The 21,882-nt window shown below is 37.6% G+C and overlaps 1 protein-coding gene across 22 annotated transcripts in view; it reads right to left on the bottom strand.

Annotated features, from left to right (window-relative positions):
- Positions 1-21,882, bottom strand: part of SSBP2 (single stranded DNA binding protein 2) — a 188,855-nt gene that overhangs the window by 38,841 nt on the left and 128,132 nt on the right. For 17 of the 22 annotated variants that reach the window (XM_054397798.1, XM_054397793.1, XM_054397804.1 and 14 more), the window contains one exon: positions 16,765-16,854. The exons of the other annotated variants lie outside the window; for them this stretch is intronic. In XM_054397798.1, coding sequence (XP_054253773.1) covers positions 16,765-16,854 — 90 coding nt within the window. The remainder of the gene's footprint in view (positions 1-16,764; positions 16,855-21,882) is intronic. 22 annotated transcript variants of the gene reach the window in all.

Genomic DNA, 21,882 nt, shown 5'->3' with positions numbered 1-21,882 from the left:
CTACAATCATTGTCACTGTTTTATAACTTAGCGGCATATTTCGGCTCCATCATCCACTTATCATCAATGCTAGTAATGCATGTATTAATAGTAGCAATAGTTACTATCAGAATTCTATTTTTTAAATATTGTAATTATTTTACCAATAGTAGCAATGGAATTTTGCACCTAATCTTGCATAAAATAATGGAACCTTTCACATCTTAGGATCAGATGAAAGCTGAAATAATGCAACCTACATAAACATGTATTCAAATACAGGTATGGCAGTTTAAAATACAGAGGTTTTGCAAACTGGAGAAGAAAGCTCAATGACAATTGTGAAAAGATTAATAAAAAGGGTATTTGAAACTATGTGCTACAAAAAAGGGAAGCTTCTTCATGTCTGCTCTCTGATAAGAAACAAAGTAAAAAGGGTTGTGCACATGGTGAAGGCTCTAAACATGCAGGCCCTGAAGTGCAAGGAAATTAGAATTTCAACAATTTCCATAAAGGTCAACCAAGTGCATTGTATGGAGTGCAGTACACTCTAGTATCTTGGATTTGGCTTTCCTCATCTGGCAAATGAAACCTTAACTTTCACTTACAGTTGTAGAGCTCATAGAAGGGAAATCAGCAGCGTCTCTGAATTCAACCATATCTTAACGCAGAATCACACTACTAATATTAGTACATAATAGTGTGTGATTAGCCAAACATCTGCTCCTGTCAAGCAGGATGGAAATTTGCTTGTCCCCTCTCTTCCTGGTGAGTTCATCTTTCTATGCAGATTATAAAAACATGTAGAATTTAGAATTTTATTTTAAAACCTAAAACAAATGCCCCGCTGCATTAAGCAACAAGTTAGAGATATAAAGTCACTATTTCACTTTTCAGAATATGATTCATATTGTTTCAAATGCCTGACAATTAAGTGTTCACATTTTTTGGTTTGCTGTGTCCCTGGGCACCTTTGAGAAGGTCTAAATCTAGATAAGTCTCAAGTCTACTTAATAAAAGTGACTCACAGAAAGAGTCTGGCATTCTTCTCTGAATTCACATACAAGAAACCAATTTTTTTTTTTTTTTTTTAGTTATTGTTCCTCACGCAAGCATCAAAGGAGACTTTGAGAGCCAGTGCATCTATTCTTAAGTGACTCGAATAAGGCTGTGAACTAACACTGATCCTGTCTTACAGGATGGTTTACATACTGATAATATGTGTGAATTTATGTATTCCCCTTAAACATACTTGCTCCAGCATTTATACCTTCTCTTGTTCTTTAAGCAACTGAACCCAAATGGGATTGCAACAAGTAACTTCATCTAGCAAATACCAAATAGTTCTTATGGTTCTTAATGGTCATGGATTCAAACACTGCACAGTTCTACAGGCAGAGAAATAAGTAAACTGTTTCCTGGGGGAAGCACAACTGATGTTCTCATGAACAAAAACACCACTAAAGGTCCATACAGCACTGCAGAAAACAGTGATTTTCAACCACAACATAAAAAAAAATCATGCAGTTTTGGACTAAGATTTAGTACTTATGCTTACCCCAGAAATTCTACCACTAGAAAGAAAAAGTTACATATTTTCATTTCTATGTCAGTTACTAAAACTTACCCCTCTCCATCACCAATGCTACGCTGGTCCACAAAAAGTTCTACTGAGACATGTCAAGCCAAAAAAGACATTCTGTCAAACATTTTTATGGAAATAAAGAGCTTTCCACTACACTGGAAACATTTTTTCCCAGTCCCCCCTCCCCCCCCCCAAATTATTAAAATGTGTGTGAGACACGAACTCAAGCAGCACACGCTTTTTGTCACATGTTGGCTTGCTACATCCTTCGTAATTAGCAAGAACAGCTGGCATTTAGTCTCTGATCTAGTTTACTTTGAGTTGCTGAAATAACCATGGCTTAGGGAGGAACCACAAGGAATTTGTTTTTCTTACAGCTAGTAGCTCTCTTTCCTTGACTTCTTGGAAACTTTTTTCCTCTCTTCTTCTCATGATACTGGGGCACATACATCGCAAAAAGTAATAGGTTCAATATATGGGCATGAAATTAAAAACAGTGATCACATATTTTGAATTGGTCAGTGTAGCACTTCTGAAAACAAAAAACAAATTCTTTGCACGTTGAAGACTTGGGACTTTCTGCCTGCTACCTCAGCCTTGTGTTAATTCAAAACTCAGCATCTGACAGTCAAAATATCTAAAGGATCCCAACACTAAATGCTCAGCAAGACAGGCTGCTTTTTTGTCTACAGTTCAACAAGGTGCCACACCAGAGAATCAAATACTTCCATGGTTACGCCCCAGCTAGCAGGGAGGGAGAGGGCGGTCAGCAACGCACAGAGTGCAAGAGCACTTCTTCTTCCAACTAAGTATTATAGACATATGACTCTTCAAAAAATAGCCAGCATAAAAATAGAAAGGAATAATTAAGCTGGAAAATATGCCAGAAGATACGTTACGTGATTTAATAATGCAGCAATAACAAGAAGACGACAGAGGGGCAAAAGATATTATCTCCTAAGAGGCCTCTCTGTACCTAAGGATGTAGGATCCTCTTCAAATAATGTATCTGGCATTTCAGGGCCAGATCATGACTAAGATGTTGCAAAGCCTTTGTAAGGAAACCTATTATTTGAAGCTGATCTCACTGAGGAAGAAGGACATTATCAGAGCGCCTTATCCCACACTAATTTTCAGGTGCTGAAATGGCTCTCAAAGGTTTCCAGTCACTACTGTATTCTTCAGGTCCCCCCAGTCCAAAACAGGGACATCAAACCTGAGTTGTAAACAATGCTGTTGTGCACCACTCTAAAATACTTCTCAAACGGAGGTCAGGAACTGGCACATACACTAATGTATTAAGAAAAGCAAAACACTACCACCCTACCACCACCCCCCAAAAAACCAAAGAAACACAGGAAAAACAAAAAACAGGAAAGACTGTCACATCTAAGCCACAACAGAGATGGAGGTGCCACCAGCCTTGGAAAACATGTGTCACACGAGTTGCAGCAGCAGCAGCAGGAGATTTTGGTAACTTTTGGAGAGTAGCCAACCTAAAGGTCTGTGAACACCAGTATGTTGTAATTACTGCCTTCAGGTATAAAACTCAGTAATTTGGTAGCTCAGAAACCATCTTGAAGGCTGCTTTCATGCAGCTGAGACCAAAAGAATATAAGAAGTTTTTGCTGAAGTAGGTGAAAAGGAGAGGAAAAACCTTTTGTGCAGTCAATGCAAAATGCATGTATTTATCAACTTAAACTGAAAACCAAAAAGACATCTGAAAGAAGAAAAATACTTAAAAAGACAAAAGAATACTCTTAAAAATGCTAAAAGCAGAGAAACAACATAAAATAAAGATGTAAAATTTTGTAGAATACTAGAATTATAGAATGGTCTGGGTTGGAAAGGTCCAACCCTCTCTGCAGTAAGCAACAACAACCTCAACTAGATCAGGTTGCCCAGAGCCCTGTCCAGCCTCACTTTAAGTATCTCCAGGGATGTGGCCCCAACCACCTCCACAGGCAACCTGTTCCAGTATTCCACCACCCTCATGGTAAAGAACCATGGGCTCCCTGCCCTTCCTTACAGCACCCAATCAGGTAATTTTTAATACTTAAATGAAGGAAAGTTCATTTTATTACTTAAAAGAAGGGAAGAAAGATAGTGCCACATGTTCTCATACTTTTTGATATCTTCCTGTTAAAGAAAGAATCCAACTGCATACAGGGAGAGAGGAGGGTATCCTGTATTTAATACAATTTTGTGAGTTGTGTGCAATGTCCAAATTGTGTGAAATACTATTTTTCTTAATCACTGGGAACACAAAGGGAAAAACAGATAACAAGTTTCTCAGTAGAGAATTTTTTGAAGAAGCAACACCAAAGCACAGTAACCTCACTACATACATTTTGGTTCCAGTATTCAGGAAAAAATATTTCACAGAAAATATCCACCAGCAAGGCACTTTTCTCTGCCAGCTGTGTAATTCTCTCTCTGGCTTTTTTTGAGCTGTTTGGGAATCTCTAGAATATGGTGTATTCTAGTTTCCTTGTACCTAATACTCCTGGAACAGAAGAATTCATAAGGTGGTGTTCTACAGATTTCAGTAAATCAAGAATCAAGAATCAAAAATCTATTTTTTTCTTTACATTTACTTCCACTTCAAAAAATGAGAACATAGTTTTTCTTGCTTCCAAATATAGGGGTGGGTTTTTTGCAGACATTGTTATCGTTTTTTACTCACACTGTTACATTTATCAACCCTATTTTGTCCCACATACATCAGAAAATGTACAATAATCCACAGTCAAATAACTAATCCTGAATATTGTTTACATTTCAATTTCTCCTGAGATGTCATTCCTACTGAGATGACTTTTCCATGAAGATCTGTATCTGTTCCAATACCTTACATGATTACCTATGACTTGTTACACTACCTAGCAAAACCTCATGCAACAAATACACACCCCGGGAAAACAAGTAAATGTAGTTCAAAAAGAACTGCTGCAGTTATTTGGAATGAGTAATGGAAGGTTGCACACATCTGATAACTGTAAAAATACCATGAGCCAAAATGCCAGTGAACGAAGATTGGGGTGAAAATAAAATGGAATTAATATTGCTCGAATAGGAGAACTCTGTCTATATGGCATCAAAAACCCCACTGTTCTTAGGGTAGCTTAGAATAACAACATTCATCTAGGTTCACATTAACATCCTCCCAGCCAGGGATACTAAAACACGGGGTTCTTTTCTCAGCTGGGGAAAATACATGTTTGTTTGTCTGGTCAAAGCAGGATGGAGGGTATGATTTAAAGCACACCACCAATCTGGTTTAAATGAGTACATTTAAGGCTGCTGTAGAAGGCAGGGCAGTCGCTCAACTAGTCTAATTCAGTCAAAATAAACCCTCTGACACAGACCAGTTTGCAGTAGAACAACTTGCTAAGCCACAGGAGGGATGTGCTGAGCGTTCAACCCATTGAATATGACCCTTGCCTAACTCAGCCCTCCTGCTGTGTCCAAGAAGAGTGCTCCCACAAAGGTGAAGGTGTTTTATGTATCTCAGGTACTTCAGCACAGTGTCAGCAATGCCTGACCAACCACCAGCAAGAGGGCTCATCTGGAGACGTCTGCCTACCAGGGACCTCTCCTCTGCCCCAGCCTGGGACAGCACCAGATGATCTGTCCCTAACCACAACTCTATCCAGATCTGGAAAAGGATGCTCTTACTTAGGAAAGCAGAGAAATGGCTTCTGCTTGCATCAGACAGTGTTCTGCAGGGCTTCCCAAAAACACATCTTAATTCATAGGTTAAGAAGAAAACAAAACAAAACAAGAAAACCAAAACCAAAACAAAAAAAAAAAGAATAGGAAAAAAAAGTGCTAACTGCTTTCCAGTATTCTATTTTTTCCAACCTGCATACCTGCATTATCAAATTCAGAACAATTGTATGTCTCAACAATCTGAGAGGCAGGCAGTGCTTCTAACTGGAGAGTAACAACAGCATATCACATATTAAAAATTACAAGGTGAAACACTTTTAGCACTCAGTAGAGAAAAAAGGACTGAAATTGTATTAATTGGTTTGTATAATTCAGTCACCATAATCAGCACAAACTCCAAACTACTTGCCACTGAAACCTGAAAATGGAGCCACAGACTTGATTTGTTCACACTATGACAAATTATTTTAAATTAATTATGCTGCTACTTGAAACGCAGGTATTATATGAGAGCAGCCAGGACGAAGGTCATGAGCCAGATGGGAATTTTTATAATGACCAAATCTCTTCACTTATCAGTTATAATTTCTAAATGGTAAGAAGTGAAATAAACAAAAAAACCTTTGTTCTCATCTCCACCGTTAAAACATTAATTCCACTGCCAAGTTACATATTCTGTCTCTGAAAATACAACCCATTTCCATCTTTTTGGGTTTTCAAACTCTATTCCTAGTTAAAAGGATTGACATCACTTAACTGTTTGTAGTCCAAATGAAACAAGGTAAGACTACTTGATATTTTTATTTCTTTTCTTATTATGTTATGAGTACTCAAAAAAATGCTAGAAAGTAGTGGTTTAATGTATCTCCTTAAGTTCCACATTTTGCAAAATGGTTTAGAGGTACTTTACAACTGTGGGTGTGCTTCCATTCCCAATGAAATGGGCTTTTGTCCTCTTGAAGAGTAGTAGTGATAAAGTATAAAATACAGGTGGATTGAATTTATCCAAGTTGGTTTTCAATTCATACACTTCCCTTTAGTTAGTTTCCCTACCTTTTTTGCAGACGCCTCCATCAGGAGTTAACAGCTACCACAGTGAATAAAACACTCTTCATTAACACATTTTAAATCTAACCATTACTAAACTAAACTACTTCCCAAAATGGTACATTTATGCTGCAACATCCTGCTGATAGGCACAAACATACAACTTAACCCTCTGCAAAGCTCGGAGGACAGGCTATCATGCATTCTCAACCAAGTTATTTTCCCATTTCTCTGTTCATCACACAACCCTTCTTGTTCTCTTTTGCCCCTCAAATGGCTACTACAGGGTTAAAGGTCTTTCTTTTATATTTTGCTAAAGTGTTTCAGAGATGAAATTTGGGCTACATGCTATATAACTTATCACCTACCAGTATAATTTAAACTAGTTGTTTTTATCTATACTATTTCACATTAAATTGCATAAAATTCTTAGCACTGAGAAAGGATTTCTCTGTGTCGGCCTTTCCTGATGACCAAACCTATTCCCACGAGCAAGTTCTTTTGTGCACTTCAGAAGAGGATCCCTGATAACATAAATTCCTTATTCATGGTTTTCTAAGTGCAGCCTGACATGCTCTGGCAGCCTACAAACAGCAACAGTATGAACTTTGGTTTAATTTAAAGTATAGAGTAAAATTAATTAAAAAGGAAAAAAAAAAATAATCCAAAAGCCTTCCACCACCATCTCCTCTTTCAACATATAAAATCCGCAAAGTTACCACAATACTAGCATTTTAGACATAATTAATGCTTTATCTGAGATCAAGAAAGACAGAATCCATGCCACCATATGAAAGAATACTGCAATACATACCTTGCACACTCTGCATAGAAAAAATAAAAAACAACCACTTTAAAAATAAGCAAACAGACAAACAAAAAACCCAACAAAATAAAAACCTTTTGTCCATAGATAAACATTTTTCTATGATGCTAAAAGCAGGATCTCCCCCCCTCCCCCACCCACCTGGCTACTTCTCCAGGAATGTGAGAAAATAAGTAACATTAGTTCTAATAATAGATGATCTTTAGAAATAGTACTGTTACTGTGTATGCCTGGGAAATACCATTTTTCTCATGCACAAGATTTCACAAGCAGGAGAGAAGGGGGCAAAGTTCTGTACATGATGTTTAACAGAAATTCTGAAAGAAGCACAATTTTAGAAGGTCTACTACATACATGCATTTCAAACCAGGTTAATAGGTTTTACACTACTTTTTATTAAATCCAAATATTACAGAAAACAAGGTATTTCAAGCCTGACAAGCTACAACTGAAACATGAATATCACCTTTAAAAAAAAAAAAAAACAACCCCTTTTAGAATTCAGACATCACCTACACAGCTCACTAAGCTTGAGAAAGTGTTTCCTTAAATTTATCAAACCTATTAGTCACCCCTGATTATGATACATGATTGATTTTTTGGAACAACTTCGACAAAGACAAGCTGGAGTCTGTTATTCCTGCTGTTATTATATATATGTTTTACATTATTTGAAAGCTACATGCACTATCATCATTCAAAGATTTTGGCTTCAAACCCAATCACTTGTGGTTCATTTAAAAAGAGTCAGACTATGACAGGAATTGAATTAACCTCAGCAGAAGGAGGCATCATACACAAATGACAACCCTTCCCCTACCATTTAGTACCACTTCATCAGCTCCTACAATGCCAGTTTCAGTGTATGGTCAGTACTCGCAAACTGGGAACTTCAATTTTCGGGGTAAGACTGTAAAGTTCAGAAGAGATTTCCTAGAGAAATTACTTGTGCCCAATGTCATCTCTTCCCCTTGCACCACAATGAGCAGTGGGTCTCTGGCTGTTGAGATTTACATGCGGGAGGGGAGGTGGGGGAAGTGCGGGCTCAGAGCTTATTTAGCTACTCAAGCTGAGCAGTTTTAATTTGTTCTAACAGTTACGAGCAGTAAAACCATTACCACAACTGCAGGATAGAATTATCAAAGCCACCAGATGTCAGGCACCTTTATCTGTTTAAAGTTTACTTTATTCCTGGTATTCAGAGAAAATGAACAAAGAAGAGAGGACAAACACAAACTACTCACAGGTCTTTCTAGATGCTAATACCCTCTTACACAAATTAAACTCCAAATATCTTTTTTCCACGGAATGTTTTTAAAAAGGGGTGTGATGGTGGAAAGGACAAAAATGGACAGACCCCAGTTTTGTAAAAACCTAGACACACAGGTAATTTTACATGCTTGAGTATCCCAATGGATGTCAGTCTGCTATAATGGGGTGAGTGAGTCTACAGACAAAGGAGATTCCAAGAATACAGTAAAATTCTTTTTACCAACATCAATTGTATAAACACAGGATAAAACAATCCCCTTTACAAGCTACTTTCAAAGCCTTTCAAGGTCTACTAAAGGTGCTAGCTTTACTTGTAAATTGTACTTGTAGATTTGGTGATGTTTCATTCACTCACAGTAATTTTTTAACAATCCATGATGCTCTTCAGTCTTCTGGGACATCACTAGGCTCTGCTCAGAGACCAATCATTGCATTTGCTCCAATGGAACTCAGGATGGGTATGAGCACATAGCAAATCCTGCAAATTTTGCAGCCATGCTCCAGTTAATTTTTAATAATTTGTACATTTTAGTTTAATTTTTAAAAGTACAGCCAATGCTGTCAATGTGGGGAAAACATGTGGATCAGCAGTAAGAAGTAGCAGGATGCTAGCACTGTTAATGAAGTATGGCTGTTTGAAGATGGGGAATAAAAAACAGTACAGCCTCGGAAAACCAGAAAACTACGGGAGTGCTAGGGGAAGACAATAGCTGAAACAGTTCAAAGGGGTTTAAAAAGAAACAGAATATTTTAAAATCAATATAAATACACATTGTGGTCCTGCAAAGACCAGTCTGAAAGATGCCTGCATCTTCTAGCTTTAGGCAAGCAATTTAGCAGTTGGAATTAGGAATCCTCATTTCTTGTGCAAATAACAACCCCTTGGTGGACAATTCATCAAAGCAACAAAGCCACTCCAAAATGGCTTTAATGGGACACTGGAGACTCCCTCTCTCACCTTCTTTACTGCTGGATGCCTGTTCAAATGAGCAATCTGGAAGGATGTTCTGCGAGTGTGAAGGGGCTGAGGCAGAGGATCTCGCACCCAGCAGATCTCTGGTCAGTATAATAGTTTCCAGGAAACAAATATGTGTGAGCTAGATTAATGTGAGTGCAAGGACTAAATGGAACCACAAGTGGGCTGGTTTAACCCCAGCTGTTGTGGAATCAGAAGAGATGTAGAAGTGCCACCCACTTCCACTGCCTATTGAGGCCCCATACCTGAGACGTTCAAGGTCAAACTTGATGGGGCTCTGAGCAACCTGATCTAGTTAAAGATGTCCCTACTGAGTGCAGGGAGGTTGGACAAGGTGACTTTCAAGGGCCTTGGCAAGCCTGATGCATTCTATGATTCTGTGTTTGTTTGGGATACTTGGACCAATGACTTTTTTAAAGGAGCAGGTATTCTATACTTCCCCCTGGAAAACACCTTAATTACCATTTTGCTTGCTATCTTTTGGGGGGTATATAGCAAAGACTGAACTGTTTTAATCAAATACTGCATTTACAGAATCCACAATACAAGTGCTACTGCTGGAAAGTGTATCATACCATGACTTTATCTTGTACCTGTAAGCATAGATTTAAATAGTACATGATAAAGATATTTTACAGCCTTACACAGAAGCTTACAAATCCATTTTCTTTTTATGTATAAATATGCCAGTATTTCTGGTTCAAAATGCAAGAGGTGTGTTTTTAACGATTCTTAGCTCAATAACTTAACTTTGCTTATTTTCAGTCTCTACATACAATGTAAAGTCTCCCTTTTATCTCTCTCTCTCTTTTTTTTCCTTTTCTTCTTTTTTTTTTGTTAGAAAACAGTAATGCTAGGCAGGAAGACACATGGAAAACTTCTTTCTCCTTATGTGCCTTACTGTAATGATGCTCTCCTAAAGCATTAGGTCAGCTCTACCAAGGCACAAAAAGGCTTAACATAGTACTTCAGAGTAATACTGAGCTAAATTGAGAGAATGAATAAGTGCCACTAGATGGCATGGCAACCTTACATTACTTTGGTGGGTTGGTTTTGGTCTGTTTTGTTGTTTTTTTCCCCTTTATATAAGAGGAATACGTAACATTTGTATTTCAAACACGGTGCCAACACATTTTTCCCATGCCATTCAAGTGTGTCTGATGATCACAAATTGGTGAATGAAGCAAACTACTAGACCATTCCAGTGGAACATGTATGCAGTATGGAAATAGGGTTTAGTGCTAAGCTCAACCAGGACAAAGCTGGAAAAAGTAATGAATTTAAAATAAAAGAGTTCTTTATTTATATAGGAAAAGGTGTAGTCAGTGGCAGAGTTTATCTTAAATAATAACAATTACAAGTGAACTGTCAATTATCACACTGTTTCCTCTAAATCTCAGTTGGCACTCAATGAGTTAACTATTCAGCAGCATCTCTCAGGTGAGTTAAGTACAAAGCCAGTGTTGTTACCTGCCTGAGTGCCTTTGAAAAACAGATGCAGCAGACATGGAAAACTTTTGGTCAACCACATAATATAAAAAAGGTGAATAAAACTAGGATTTAATTAATTAATGCAATGTTTGTCCTAACTGCAGTGCAAAATTAAGGAACTAGCATCAGATATTGAGCAGTGATGGTAGTCACTAACTTGGAGAAGAAAAATTAATTCTAATGGATTCAAATCTAGAATGTATGAGTAACTTGATCTAGTTGAAGATGTTGCTGCTCTATGCAGAGATTGGACTAGATCATGTTTGAAGGTTTCTTTCAACCCAACCATTACATGATTCTGTGATTCTAACTCTGCACTTAGTTACTGGAAAAGTAACTAAAAGGCAAATAAAATTCTGTGAAACTTATACTTTTCATTCTGTTTAAATGCTTCAGTGAACACAAGCTCCAAAAGTTCTCACTGGCCTCTGTTTATCTGCTTACTAATGCTGCTGGTGTACAAAAAGATCAAATAACTAGTCTGTGAAAAAAACACATGTAATTTTTAGCATAGCTAAAGATCTGTGAAGAGATGGATGGAAATGGGCCAGCATGCCTCTACCTGAAGAGTATCAGTTTGCACCTGAACACAACCCTCACCCTTCACGTGGACACACAGACACATGTCATGATACAAAGATAGTATCAGGGCATCAGAATTTTCATGACAATATTTCCCAATGTTCATGTTGTTATTTTCTATATGCATACTATTCCATGACAAGAAAGCACAAACCATGTTTTTTTCCAATCTCATTCTCCTGAAGAAGAAGGGAGTGAGGCTGGTACTGAACACCTTGAAAACCTTGCTCTGCCTGTATCCAAGAGAGCTTTCAGAAGCAACAATTCTGTACTGCACAGAAAAAAATGGTGAAAAATAGTCATTACTCTCAGACCAGAAACTGGAAATAAGATTGGATGTGAAAATCTGAGGGTCTTTGAATTCTATGACCTAATCCTTTTTGACAGTAAGTGGGTGAATTTAACTCACCATAAATAAGTTTATATCAGAACCTTGTATAAAGCTTTGACTGCTAACATGAAATGCACCCTCTAACACCTGGGTCCAAAGATAAATTATTAAAAATCTTAGTCCTCCAGTTGCCCTGTTATTTCAGTATCAGCTAGAACTCCAAAAAGAAGGATGATGACTAGGTAGTCATAGTGATGACTGTGGATGGCCACACGAAGAAACTGACAAGAGTAATGGTGATGCTAAGAAATGGCAGAGATAATGACCTACAAGACTTCATGTTGCTAACATAGTAGCTAAGTGCCTTCCTCACACCTTAGCTCCATATACTGGATTTCAGCAGAAACCACAAGCAAGCCTGGAGTATAAAGTGACCATGCAATAGAAAAGTCCATCTAATAAGGAATGTTTCTACTGATACTTCATCAGTAAAATGTTGACTAGATAAATGTTATCTCAGTGCTGAAGGGTTCAGGAGACAACATGACAAAACACATGGTAGAGACCAAGGTACTCAGTGCCATTGCCACTTTCTTTATTGGTAAAACCAGCCCTGTAACTAGAGGAAAAGTACAGAAAAAAGGAAAATTCACCCTGAGTGAAGAAGGATCAGGTTATGGAACATAATAAGACAAGAAACAACAGGTACAAGCTTGAACATAGATTTCACCTCAACATGAGGAGAAACTTCTTCACAGTGAGGTTGATGCAGGCTGCCCAGAGAATTTGTGGAGTCTCCTTCTCTGGAGACTTTTAAAACGTGCCTGGATGCATTCCTGTGCAGACTACCCTAAATGATGTTGCTTTGGCAGGGGGGTTGGACCCAGTGATCTCTTGAGGTCCCTTCCAACCTCTAATATACTGTGATTTGGCCCAGACTGAACCTCAAACTGATGATTTATTTCAAGACTCAGACTGGAGTTAGATGAGCATTTCAGCCACCTTACCCTCAGATGAGCATTTCAGTCACCTTATCCTTATGCAGTCTCTTACAGGTTTGTGACTTCTGTTGCCCAAATAGTTCATAATCTTTTCAAAGGATCATCACTTATGACATTCCATTACCATACGTGGAGAAACATGAAGAAATGAGAGTTGAAAATACGTATCTTGGGTTACTCAGGAGAGAAAAACAGGGAACTTGGGGATGAACCACACACAGGATTGCTCTGATTCCCAACCACTATCCTCATCTGAGGCTCTGGATTTAAGAAAGCAAATTACCAAAACCACTGATCAGCCAGATATCATTGTTACTGAACTGTACTTGAACACTATTTCAGCCCAAACAAAATCAACTCCAAAGGTTGTTTGGATTCTCCTATTTGGAGATTGAGTCTTACATGACAAAACTATTGTCTATACTCCTCCTGCAGTCGTTTTGCTGCTTTTCAGTTTTGCTGCTAATAAACCAAGAGCAGATTCAGCTAGTGTATAACCCCAATTTAATTGCAGAGTATCACCTATTCTACATACTGAAAGAAAATGAGCACAAAATGTATATAGCTATGAAATGTCAAGTTAAAACACATACACATCACAGTAGATGAAACTGAGACGTTCCTAACTCCACATAGAAGCAGCCCTGCAGAAAAGGACTTGGGGATACTGGTGAATAAGAAGCTAGACATGAGCTAACAATCCCAGAAGACAAACAATCTACCTCCATGCGCCGCACTGACTGCATTGCTTTATTTTATTAAAAAAATAAAAGAAATTACATTTCTTCAATAAAAAAAATAAAGAGCAACAATACTAGTGGTCAGTAGTGCCACAGAACTGGAACCCAGGTAATGTTTCTTGGCTTGCAGCACAGTCTCCACCTGGGCTGCCAGATTCTCTTGATCTGTTTGGTAAGAAGCAACTGCAGCAGCAAGAGCATCCATTTCACTTACATCCTAGTTAGTGGCCAGTGCCACGTGCTGAAATAGAGTTGCAGTGCCAAGAGGAGTATTGATGAGAAAAGAAATTACTTTAAATTGTCAAGCAATGCTGGAAGGTAGTGGCTGTCGAAAGCTTTAGCTTAGGCTAATCCAAACATTTCATTAAAACAACAAAAGGCATCCTTATCATTCCCAGATGACCTTCTACATAAATTTTAGGTTGCAAGAAGTTGTAATGTTACAATTCTTTTGTAGTGCAGTCTTATGTCAACTAAATACAGATACAAGTTGTTATTCTCCCACTGCTCCTATAATCTTCCTACTCTTAAAAGCTAAAATTGTTCACTTTCATCAACTAGGAGTGCATTAAAGGTCTAGATTCCAAACTCTCAGAGCAAGAATAAGGCTGAAGTTTGTTAGTATTTAGATCAGGGCAGATGACCATGTTTGGTTTATTCCTGTGATCAGCTAAGATAAGTAGAATTGCACAAGAGTATACAGAAACCTACTATGTAGTTAAAGGTGTACTAGAAAGAAAGCATCTATGAAGAAGCAGGAAGTTCTGATCATGAGTTTCTGTGATCATGAGTTTCTCTTTCTTGCTTGTCCCTTCACTTGCTTTGGTGGCAGCAGATGATGCTTCTCAGTCTTCAAGGTTCATATACATGACTATATCTGCCAACATATTTTCCTGTCCTCAGATAAATTGCCATTGTGAAGATCCACCTCCATCTGAAGGTGTTACAACCAGAGATATTACTGGTTCCTAACAACACTGACTCCATCACCACAACATATCATCATGGACTATCTGTACAGATTTTCTTTATACACACCTTACAGTTTCAGCATTTTACTGTTATGTAACTGACTGGATTCTGGCTTGGAGCCCACTGCTGGGATTGCTCCCAACCATACCTGTGTATCGGTTACCAAGTTTGCAGCTGGACTTGTGAACTAGCATGTTGTATCTTTAACTATATTCTTAAGCAAATGATTACAGCAAAAAACTAATCACCTCTTGAAAAATGTTTGCTCTGCTGACAAGGCCATTCAGCTGAGGACAGTAGACGTCTATCCACTGTAACTGTAAAGGTAGCACCTTCAGTACTGCATGTGACAGAAGAGACACGATGGCACAGACCCAACAGTTTCAAGGAGAGGTGAAGGGTGATGTCTAGAGGAGTCCAGACCAGACTGTGCAGGCCGACTCTTGGAACCTGCCTTGCAGAAGACTCATTAAGCTGTGCTGTTGAGCAGATGATAGATCTGATAAATGTCACAAACTGTGTTACACTGAAAATGGATTATCCTGTTTATTTTCAGTCCCAGGCCTTACAAAAGGAGCAGGCTGTCGGTGGGGCTTCATGTAAGACTAAAGTAGATATTGACAGACAATGGAAGTTTATCATCTTTCATATATCTTTAAAGATCTAGAGTGGCTAGAAGTCTTTTCATGCTTCTAAAATCAAAATTCCCACACCCTCCTCCTGCAAAACCATTGAAACAGTTACTCTTTCCCCTGTACTTCACATACATGTCCTATCTGTGCTTCTTCTCCCTCTTAACTGTCCTCAAAGACAATAGAAGAAAAAAAAACTTTAAGCTTTAGTTCCTTTGACAATACACCTGGAGTGGGCAGCTAAAATATGAAAAAGTGAAATATTTATGCAATGTAAAAATTAAGAGAAAACTGTGTTTAAAAAATGCTATCTAACCAGCTGTTCAAAACACTAGAAGCAGAAATTAAATAATTAATCAGTCCTGCCAACTCCCGAGGATTTTGTGACTGGCAACACTGAAGTATTTTCTATTTCATTTGCACTTATAGTTAATTTATGTATTAAAAACCATGCCTCAGGATTTCACCTCATGAAGGAAACAACATGCTCAAGCCAGGTTCAGAGTTTCTTTAGGTAAGTATCAACATTGCAGATAGACTTTTCTCCCTGTGACTTCTGGAAGAGGAAGACTATAACAATAACTTTGTCACATACAAGGTTTAAACAAAGACTGCTGAGACACTGCCATTTTTGCACAAGCACCATTTGAATAAAAAATTAAATAAAACATATCTTCTCTTCCAGAGAGAAGATTTTGTATTTTGTATGAGTGTCTCAGGGAAGAAGGAAAAAAGACACTGGCCTCTATCTGGATTTCAGCACTTGAGTTTTTATGGAACATCAGTATCATGATGTTCTCCCCACATCAATCCTACAAATCTAGGTTTCTTTTCCATCATGAAATCAAGCACGTAAACTGGAAATCTCAGTTCTCCCTGAAGTGCTGCTTCAATGCTAGAGAAGCCACTACTTTTGATCCTGCTGTACAGCCACACCTTGCCAGCATGAAGAAAAACAACCAAGCTTTGGCAAAAAGGAGATGCAAGCTCTCTCACCGGAGCAATCCAATCTCAGATTACAACTGTTACCTGGCCTTGCTCTAAAAGCTGGCTTTTTCCCATCATGGTATTCTGTACTGATACTGTTCAAAGTGCTAGCTGGGTATTTAGTTTCATTTATGACAAGAGTTAATAGAAGCAATACACAGTCTAAATCCTTGGCTTGTTTTTTCAGGCATGATGGCTGAGATCTTCAGTGTGCAAGGAGATGCTCAGCGGGATATTCGTAATTGCCTAGGTTTAATTCCCACTGAAACTTGAACATCTTGAAAATCTGGCCTGTGGCTTTACCACAAAGCTAAACACAACCAACAATGTTCTTACCCTAAAGGTTCAATTCAACATATGCTTATTATCACAAGGAATTCTTTTAAAATTACATTCAAGCATTTAAGATCTCTACTTATAAACTGGCACCATTTCTTATCCTTGAAATTCTGAAATGAGTTGTGCTGTACTGTTTCATAAACAAAATACTCATCAGTCTGAAAAGAACCTTTCCTTTCCACCTATTCCCTTTTGTTAAAAAATAAACTCTCAAGTATTGCACCATATAGTGAGAAACAGTTTAGAACAGGACTTTTTCTGCAGATTTATAAACAGTATTATGGAGGATTTTCTATCCTAAAATTCCTGTAATCATTAATTTTTCTGAATACCTGAAAAAAACCCGGTGGTACAGGACCTACTGGCATGCCATCTCCTGGGGGAATGTTTCCTAGCACTGGACTGGGAGCTGCTGCAGCACTCTGAAAAGAACAAAGGGAGAATAAACCTTTGTCATTGCATGGTAGGCATTAAACCCCCCCCAAAAAAAGAAACCCAAAAGAAAAAAAAAAAAATCAAAACCTGACCAAAATGCAGAAAGTAATTCTCTGGATATATTATAATGGCATTGTTACATCTGAAGTTAAACTAAAATTTTATAATGTTTAGTCTTCATTTATACAAGTAGATTGTTTTCTTAAAATCATAATGTTTGTTAAGGTGAAGGATGCTAGAGATTGCATGGATATACAAGTATGTGTCAATTAGAAAAACCTTGACTAGATTTTTAAAAATACTGCATCCAAGTGTGTCTATATATTTACCAATGTGAATGTAACCTGCACTTTTTCTTGTATTGTGTGTATAAACATCCTCATACAAGCACAATGATATACATATAGCATAAAGAAAGTAATTTATGCATTTTATCAGCAATTTCCAAGCACTTTAAAGATAATCTCAGCAGACTGCAATATTCTTTCAGAACTACATCAAGCTTCAAAACGGGATTCTGTTACAAACAGTACAAGAAGAAATGCTCACAGTTCTGCTGGTAATGCTTATGATTTTTCCAACCCTCAAAATAACCACCTTGATGAATTAGAGGAATTCAAGTTACATTTTTGGAAGGGAAAATAAAAAAGGGATTTCTAAGAAGTGAATCAGAGGATGAAATTAGTTACCTTTACAAATCTTTCAGTTGGAATAAGCAAGGAAAGAATATTGCTTCTGGCAATTTACAAACAGGAGATTGTCACAAAAAGGGAAGCCAAACTGTTATTGTTGTCATGTATTTGAACCTAAATTACTTTTAATTTCTAGCAGTCTTCCTTCCTGCAATATGTTTCTGTAGGGTATAAGGGTGAATCACCCACAAAGGCTTACAGTCTTCTGTGAAAGTACTCATGCAGGACACAATGCATTGAGAGTCACCTGCAGTTTACTAATGACCTGCCAATATCTGCCCTACAGAATATAAATGGCTTATGTTTATTAACTTATCACTCTATTGTATGCTCACAGTTGACATCCAAAAGATGCAGATCTGGAAACCATGTTTCCAGGTGTTTGGCACACTATTTAGGAAATTAAAGAATAATGCTGGAAAGATCTGAAAACTGGCAGAAAGAAGGGCTGACCTTTTTAAACTAAGCAGAAAGGAAATATTCAGTTAATTACCACAGATTTTTTCAATGGCTTGAGCTATACTTTAGAACCAAATTTCTGAACAACCAGCAGTAGCATGTTTAGTATCTAAGCTCTACGATCTTATGTTCTTTCCAAACAAAAGTCTAGAGCATATAATTAAAATAAAAAGACTACAGAAAGTGCTGGCTTCAGAACTGAGTGTAAGACTTTGATTCACTAGAAAACCCTGTAATTAAGAGACTTATTTATGCAAAGATTTGGTCTGCAGGATCAGTATTAAAATACTATATAATTGTAATTGACAGGTGGACTGGATGTAGCAAACAGTTTTGAATCATAATACCTCCTCATGAGAGGCTACCACAAAGCAATCAAACCAGCCTATAACGCTGTAAGAAAACAGAGATCGTTCTTTGGTGCCATTCTTTGAGCAGTGCCTGAAGTTCATGAAACAAGGTTATGATACTGCTAAGATGCAAGCAAAAATCATATGACTCCTCCCTGGAAGGTCTCAGGTACTTCTCTCAGGTCTGTTGCAGTCTCTTAGACTCCCAGACAGATGGAAAAATAAGCAAGTGGTGTGAGTGCATAGAAATAATTCTTAAAGAACAAAACAAATTGTTTCCTTTTTGAACAAAAAAAAAACCCCAAAACCTTCATTGCCAGAAGAAAAAGGAAGAGAAGCTTTTAATTTTTTAAGATCCGTTTAAACAGAAGCATCAGTAACAATGTCAAGTACAATCATGAATAGGTACAAACACATTTTGAGTGGAGCATGTTGGATTCTAATATGTACAGGTTTCTAGATTAAGAATGACAACAGTAGCATCACTGATGGAGGAAATCGATGACATTAAAAGCCTCAGCATCTTCAAATGTATGAAGTAGCATCTACTGCAATCTTTGGCTAAGAAGGAGCAGTCCCATAAAGGGGCACTAATATTAATAAACCTTATTAAAATACCACCCATCTTTGGACACTAATTATCCATCACCCTGATACTACTTAGCTGTGTCCATCATTACTGGCCATGCAATATGCATTGTAAACATGTCCAAAGAAGCCAATGATACAGAATAAAGCATTGCAGCAGACTACAATAAATCACTGAGAGAACACATTTCAACAGTATTATGTCAAACAGGCAAAACACTATTAAGTAGAGAGATCTCGGAAAGAGAGCTAAGCAACACCTCCTCTGATACGTGACCAGTTTTCAGAAGCCTCCCATCCCAGGTTGCCTAACTCCTCCTTACGTTATTTAAACTATACCAGGCATTAATGCATGTCAGAGTGCCTTAATGCACTCAGTGGGGCTTAGATGTCTTCCTCAACTGCAGCCTCTGCCAGAGCCCCCATGTTACAAAATGATGATTGTAAGAGATGAGGGAACTCCTACAGGGATACAGGGATCTCTCCCCGATGAGTTCATGCCACTTCCCACACTTTGAAAGTCACTTTAAAAAAAAAAAATGTAAAGTAATACTTTAAAAAAGAGATGGAGATAATGATTATTCAAAAATAGGAGGAGAAAAGGATTAAAATTATATCTGTTGATATTTACATTAACCATTAAACCCATTGCAAGGCTTTATAACAAATATACCTAAACTTTTTCGTAACTGTCTCACTGTTTTTTTTTTTTTGGGGGGGTGGGGCGGGGCTGTGTGGTGTTTTGTTTTGTGTTCTTTTGGGAGTGGGAAGGTTTTTCCCTGTTTTTTAATTTGCATTAGCACTGATACAAGAAGAATGCAGTTTTCCTGCAGGTTTTGTGAACCTCAGAGATCAGTAAGCAACTGTCCGGCAGGCATGGGGCAATTCTCTGTCTACTGAGCAACAGATGAATGACCATACACCTACCTCACACATGTAGTAACATAAAACTACTTCCAGAGCTGCTGCTGATTACTGTGAAGAGGATATGGCTCCAAAGTAATCACTTTTTAGAAGGAATGGGGTTTGTACAACTGTATTGATGAAGAAGATATGTAAGATGAAGCTGGATGAAGTCAACACTTGAGAATGGGGAGCTTCTATGGTCTCCTTAGAAAGCCTTCTGCTTGAGGACTTAGTACCATTCTGGAGAGCTGCCCTGCAGGTGGCCAAAACATCTGAGCAGTGTTATAAGCTGGAAATTGGAGGAATCATTTGTGATGATGAAATGGGAAATAAAACAAGGTCTTGTGGAAATTGTTACAGAAGTGATACAGACTGATTTACTTAATTCTCATACCTTCAGAGAAAAAGGTCTCAACTAGAAAGGAACTAGCTCTTTATTTCTGATTATTTAAACAAAATTCATTTTTTAATGTTGGCCTTTTTTGACTATGGATCACAATGTTTCAGGGAGGTGCTCGATGTGTAGCTTTTCACTGGCCTAATTATTTAAGACTTTATGACACTGCAGTTTACAGAGACTCTCCCCTGTATTTCTGAGTGGGAAGGAGGACAGAACAATGCAAAGTTTGAGTGGCCATAACAGTAGATCAGTTTTACTGACATTTGAATTATGGCTTAATAATTGTAAGAATATTGTAGTTATACTCATCTGCAATATTTCAGTCTTAGGTGTTGCACAGACCTCAATTTCCATCTTTCATTACACAATGTACTGGTTTTGGTTTTGGTTTGTTTTTCTTTTCTGTTTTCATGTTTGTTTGTTTCTTTTGGATTTTCTTCCCTAATGCGCAATGAAGTCCCCAAACCAGAAAAAAAAAGCATTTTCAGTGTTTTAGGTATATTACATTTTCTAGCTTGCACTATCCAATGAATGTTTTAAGAACTTGTACCAGGTAGATCAATAAACAAACCTGCATCTGCTGCCTTGAAATATTCTTATTTATTCCCTCCTGATAAATTATTCAGTTCTTTTTTTCACAGTCCCACAGCGAACCATGGCTTCTTTTTGCATGCATTACAAGTTATTCATCATTTATACTTCCATTAGTTTGACATTTTAAATATTTGCAATTTTCCTTTCCTGCTTTTCATAAAAAGATGAAATAGGAAAATATAAATGCTCTAATCTTTCTGTACAGTATCACACCTCCTTAAAAAGAGAAAACTGTATTTGCTTTTATAGCTAAAGTACTGAATTTACGGTATCTCTTTACCATCAATTTACATTAATTAGAATGGTGTACTTGAATGAAACATATTGTGGTCATTCTTTGCTCTACCAAAGCTACCCTCAACAATGTAAAAATAGATTATTATGTTAAAAATTTTAACTAGCCACAGTTTGGGTTGGTTTTCACAATAAAATAACCACAAAGTAAATAAAATATCAAATAGGTTAGCTATTCTATTAGCACAGTAACTGAAATATAAAAATACAGAGAGAAGTTTGCAAAACACTTTTTTTTTGACGCTATCACACAAACTGGCTTATGATGGAAATTCACAGAAGAATTCCATTTGCAATCACAGACTTTGCCTTCATTATCCAAGCCTCCTCCACAAACTTTCAGCCCTAAATCTACTGAGTTAGCTGGACAGTCCTAGTTCCTGAAGAATTACTATAGGTGGTGGGTACTCACTTCTTCAGCTGCATCAAGCACCCAGCCAGTTCCTCCTGTTACTAATTCTGATGTCCTGTTGTCTGTGGCGAAGCGTTAGCACACTACTTGTGTGCTGTGCTCTGAAGTCCCTGCTGGACTTCAGGCAGAGACAAGGTAGTACCTCTAGATGACACTGAAAATACTAGCACCTGTGTTCATGATGCAGGACAAGTTTAACTACCTATCTTAGGATTTAATGATGCTAAATTGGCATTGAAGAGGAAAAGGGAACAACGAGTTGTTGAGAGCAAAGTAATAGTATCAGGGTGAAGAAAGAGCTTCATTTATAATTGTGGTTT

The sequence above is a fragment of the Indicator indicator genome, chromosome Z (assembly GCF_027791375.1).
Source record: "Indicator indicator isolate 239-I01 chromosome Z, UM_Iind_1.1, whole genome shotgun sequence".
Taxonomy (NCBI): Eukaryota; Metazoa; Chordata; class Aves; order Piciformes; family Indicatoridae; genus Indicator; species Indicator indicator.
This window is presented reverse-complemented; position numbering and strand designations above follow the sequence as displayed.